General features: G+C 39.6%; 1 protein-coding gene across 1 annotated transcript; it reads right to left on the minus strand.

Annotated features, from left to right (window-relative positions):
* Window positions 1-3,142: 3,142 nt before the first annotated feature.
* Window positions 3,143-5,250, minus strand: LOC123458818 (pantothenate kinase 3-like). Its single transcript, XM_045144359.1, has one exon. It carries the CDS (start codon window positions 5,230-5,232, stop codon window positions 4,120-4,122), a length of 1,113 nt encoding a protein of 370 aa, XP_045000294.1. The 5' UTR covers window positions 5,233-5,250; the 3' UTR covers window positions 3,143-4,119.
* Window positions 5,251-5,536: the final 286 nt, after the last annotated feature.

The raw sequence follows: 5,536 nt of genomic DNA on the forward strand, positions 1-5,536 counted from the left end.
AGAGTGTTAAAATGATGATGTTGAAAACAAGTAAAAAAAAAACTGGTGGAAATTGATAGTCTAGCTATCAGTTGAGTGACAACTTTGACGAATAAGAAGACAAGTGTTCTGCTCTGCAGGGCGTCATAGGAAGGAGTTCATAGGCAGCTGACAGTATTGTGTAAGTGTCAGAAAGAAAAGTAGCATTAACGATAGTAAAAAGGATGTTAACTTAATTTTTGCAGAAACATCTAACATATACAGATAATCTAAATAAGTCAACTCTTGTTGGTACTTGTAGCTAAATGATGGTAATACTTTAAAATACACTTCTTGGAGTTGGGGAGATTGCTCAGTTGGTAAAGTACTTGTCTCACAGATGAGAATGTGGATATAGATCCCCAGCACCCACATTAAAGCCTGGAATCATGGCACAGGGCTATAATCCTAGTACTGGGGAGACAAAGATAGGAGGCTCTGTGGCTTGCTGGCTAGCTAGTCAAGCTAAATTGTGAGCTTCAGGTTCTATAAGAGACCATACCCTCAAAAATAAGATTAGAGTGATTGATGAAGACAACCAACACCAACCTTTGTCCTCCCCACATACATGCCCACATGCAGCCCACACACATGCACCCCCCCACATTACTCATGCATACCACACATCACACACACGCACGCGCACGCACACACACACACACACACACACACTGCATCTTAAAACTGTTTCTGTGTTTTGTGTATGTGTGTGTCCATGTGTGTGGGTACACATGTATGGGTGTACATGTGTATATAGAGCCCTGAGATTAAAGTTGTGTGGATTCCTTTATCATTATTATTATTACTAAGAACATACCTAGCACAGATACATCATATGTTGCTACCATCTTTTGCCTCCTCCTGACACACATTTGGCAGGATGCCCTCCTCAGTGAGGTTGTAGATATTCCCCATAGGGTTGTGGGTTATGCATTGTGGGAGCAGCAGTTATTGGGGTTGAGGGGGAGACAGTGCCTCTGGACATGACATCCCAACCTGTGACTCTTAAAATCTCTTCACTCCTCTTCTGCAAAATTCCTTGAGCATTGGTGGGTGTGTTTTAAGTACTCTTCAGTGAAAAGCCCTTCAGAGCCTCTGAATTTCTACTTTGATAAGTGTTGGGTATCCTCAGCTTCTATCTCCTTCATCCTGGTGCTGCTTGTAAGGCTCACCATGGAAGCAGCACTCTTGCTTATCTTCACACTTCTTTTGTAATTTCAACTGGGTCTTGACAAAGCTGCAAGGGGTATTTTATCTGATCAGGTCCCCCTAACTTTTGAAAAAGAAAAAGAAACATTCCCCAAAGCAGAGTAACATCAGCATAGGTTAAATTGGATAAGCATTATTAAATTGGGGGAAGTTTTATGGATGTATCTCTTCTTTTAGCAAAAGATTAGTGGGAACTTGACACAGAAGACCATAATCTTCATTTCCACAGAATTGAGACCTGGTTCCCACTTCCAGATATGGGTTCCTCTCCACTGAGTGGATCCCTTAGCCAATCAGAGAGACACTGGTTACTCACCAGGCTGTGTGCCACCATTGCACTGGTGTGTACTTCTTGTCAGGCTGATTGCTTCTGAGTAGCTTATACCACTGCTTGCTCAACACTTTTGTTGGACATTTTCCCCCAATAGCTCATGTTGCACTTTCCAGCACTAGACATGCTATCTATCTGGGGACTGGGTCTATTCTGGACACCAGCCAGTTCTCTGTGTTCTGTGTCAGCAGCATGTGGTGTCTTCAGCAATAAGGTCTTACCCTTTACCTAAGGTGGGTAATCAAGTGTCTTGTCAGAAGCCTATCATATTTTAGAAACCTAGTAGGTCTCTCTGATGAACAGCTCAATGTGGGTAGCACCTTCTTCTTGTATTGCATGTTATAGGTTAGTGCTAAAGTTTTTTAAGGTTAAGCTTCATTCCACCCTCTCCAAAGCCCTTCTTTTTAGGTGGTTCCCTGTATTCCTGTCGGGCATTATATATCTTATTCTACCTTCAAGGAGAAAGATTTCTATGGTACCAGTTCATTTTGGGTTTAGTTTTGCGCTCACTCCCCTCAGCCCCTCCACTCCCCTCCCAATAACCTGTTCCATCCCTATTGTCTGGGCCTCAAGTTGTCTGTCCTATGTGCCAGCAACTCAAGGTGATGGAGATTAGGAACCATAAATGCATGAGAACATGCAGCATTTGTCTTTTTCCTTTGTGTGTGTTCGCTGAGTATAATTTGTTATAAGTCCATCAATTTTCCTAAAAAGTTTGTGGTATCATGTTTTGTTATTGCTGAGTAAGAATTACATTGTGTATATGTACCACAACCTCATTAGCAATTTATTCCATGATGGGCACCTGGTTTCACTCCAGTACTTAGCTAATGTGAATTGAGTAACTGTGAACACAGTTATGCAATTATTCCTGTAGTGAATCATGGAGCACTTAAGGTAAATGCCCTGTAAGGTAATAACTAGGTCAGTTGATAGTTCTACATTCTTCTTTTTCTAGAATCTCCATGTTGATTCCCATAGTGATTGTGCCAGTTTGAACTCTCACCAGCAGTGAAAGAGGGTTCCTCTTTCCCCACATCCTCACCAACCTTTGTTGTCATTTGATTTTTTTAATGACTGCCATCCTCAATGGAGTAAGGTGGAATCTCATAGTTGTTTTAATTTGCATATCCCTGATGGTTAAGGATGTTGAAAATTTTCTTAAAGTGTATTTTAGCCAGTTGTATTTCTTTCTCTGAAGACTCCCTATTCAGTTCTCTACCCCATTTTCAGTGTTTTTTAAAAATTGTTTACTTTTTACTTATTTGTAGAATATAGATATTAGTCCTTTGTCAGTGGTATATAACTGGCAAAAATTTTCTCCCATGATGTGGGTAATCTATTGGCTCTGCTTATGGTATGTTTGTGCAAAAACTTTTTAGCTTCTTGAGATACCATTGGTTGAGAGATTATTTAGTTTCCTGGGGTGTTTGGGTAATGTTAGGGAAATCCTACTTTTTCTTCCAGTAGTTGAAGAGTTTCAGGACTTATATTGAGGTCTTTAATCCATTTGGAATTTATTTTTGTTTATGGTGAGATGAGTGGGTCTAGTTTCACTTTTCTTTTTCTTTTTTTTGGAACCATAATGCTTTTTATTACCAGAATGTATAAAACACTGACCTTTTTGTAGTTCTGCAACACTGCCTAACATGCCCTAAGTTTTAAAAACATTCCTAGAATAAATGTGAGCCTGTTATTAGCTTTCACGGTTCAGATTTAATACGTGTATCATGTTTGGGTTTGAGATATATAGGATAAAGAATACAGATCTATCCATTCACTCTAACCATACCCCAATGACTTAGGTAAGACTCAAAAGCATGCAATCATACCTCCAATTTTAAAGTAGTAAACATTTTAACATATATGATGATTATGTAATAAAATAGAGAAAATGTTATGTTAAATATGTTAATTTTCCAAGATCATTTTGAAATTAAGGCTGTTTAACCTAAGTATTTCAATTACATCATATGGCACTTGAGAAAAAAGTCACATACATATGCTTTTTTAAGGAGAATGTTACAAAAACTATCATGATTAATTAACATCTAACATTGCCTCTAAAAATTGCATTAAATGATCATCTTTGATTGCCATTACAACAAATTGTGATTCAGGGCATGTTACTTTCTGCTCACTAGTGACCAAACACATACAAAACAGACACATAGCAAGTATCCAGAATCAATGATTTTCATAAGCAAAACTTTTCTGAGACCTTAAGATTTGCATCTGAGCATATGGTACTACAATGTTAGCTACATAAAACAGAATCTTTTTGAGAGGAAGCTCAGTAATGAAAGGCTGTATTGCATTTAAAGATTGAATATTCACTATATACACAAGGGAAAGGATCTCAATAAGAAATATTTCACATTGCAGAGTGCTCTCTGTTAATATGGCAACACTCATGAGCATACCATTGTGACATTTCAAGTCAACAAGAATAGTGTTACTCTTTATCCTTTGGTTCCCGGTGACAATGAATTCAGTGGTAATGTCTCTGGTTTCAGTTTCAGTGTCTCTTGGATTACATATCAACAGAGATTTCTGATGTTTCAGCTGAAATTTGGCAGTCCAAGAAGTGCACCAACAGCTCCAAAATATCCCTCATGTTCTAGAAACAATGCTTTTAACTGACCCTTTGACCAATAATCCAGTGCATATGCCAGAAGTTTCATTGAGAGAGTATTGACACGTAAAAAGTTCCCAACAAAGACAACTCTATTTATTTTCTCATTCACAGCACACATGCGTGCCACAGACCCAATATTGTTGGTGATTGTAACTAAGGTGGCTCTTGCCAGGTCTTCTTTACTAACACTTTCTCGCTTCTCCTTATAAATCATATTCCCAAAACTAGATGCTACAGCCCAGCCTGGTAGACCAAATCTTTCATAATCTCCTCCATAAATATCGCGGACCAGCTTGTCAGCTTGAGTGCTGTCACCTTTGGATGTCATTTCAAGAGCCTCTTCAAAACTTCCACAGCCAGTCAATAAACTGCATAAACCAAGAAAGGTACCACCTCCAAGGCTTGTTCCAGTCACTCTCTTATAGTTGTCTTTGGAATGGACTGCTAAAATACTGACTCCTGAGCCGATATTCACGACCAAGAGCGGGTAGGGATCATCCAGGTTGAAAGGCATCTTTTGGCATTGCTCAGGTTCTGAGGCATTAGCAAAATAATAGCATTCTGCTTGTCCATTGAAACTGACAGAATCTATATACAGCAAGCCCTTTACAAGGCAGTCAAGTTCATCCAGTTTGTGCAGGTGGAGGTTTCCAATTGTGCGAAAATCTTTTTCAAACTTGTAAGCACCACCTCCTGTAGCACACAGCACCGTCTGTAATGTGGAGAAGTTTTTATCTCTTCCCATTTGGATAAAGGTAGGCAGGTCCTGGGTTGGAAACCTGATAAAGTGCAAATTCCCTCTTCGACCAAAGAGTGTCAAATCCTTCAGTTCAAGGTGTACATCCCGAATGCCAGTGGAGCCATATGCCACGTTAGAAGTCAAGTATTTCCGAATACTTTTTAAGCTCTCAACTTCTTCTTGTTCCTCCTCTGCTGTGATATCAATAGGTTCAAAATATGACAGCTTTACTAGAGTTCCCCCAATGTCCATGCCGAACCATGGGAAAGAGGGTTTCTTGGCATCCTTGATCTTCATGGCGCCGGCCTAAGGAGCGCAGGGCAGCCTCACGTGCACAGCTCCGGGGAAGACTCGACGACGACCCTAGTTTCACTTTTCTACATATGATGATCCAATTGATCCAGCACAATTTGTTAAAGATGCTGTCTTTTCTCCAATCTACTTTAAGGTCACCTTTGTCAAAGATCAAGTAGCTGTAGTTATTTGACCTAAGGTCTGGGTCTTCAATTCTATTCCATTGGTCTATGTTACTGTTTTTATGTCAGTACCATGCTGTTTTTGTTACTATGATCTTGTCATAGAGCATTAGATCAGGGATGGT

This window comes from Jaculus jaculus, chromosome 2 (assembly GCF_020740685.1).
Source record: "Jaculus jaculus isolate mJacJac1 chromosome 2, mJacJac1.mat.Y.cur, whole genome shotgun sequence".
NCBI lineage: Eukaryota > Metazoa > Chordata > Mammalia > Rodentia > Dipodidae > Jaculus > Jaculus jaculus.

Bases quoted from the DNA above. Each gene is read 5' to 3' on its own strand.
- LOC123458818 (XM_045144359.1), bottom strand. From the start codon at position 5,232: ATGAAGATCAAGGATGCCAAGAAACCCTCTTTCCCATGGTTCGGCATG.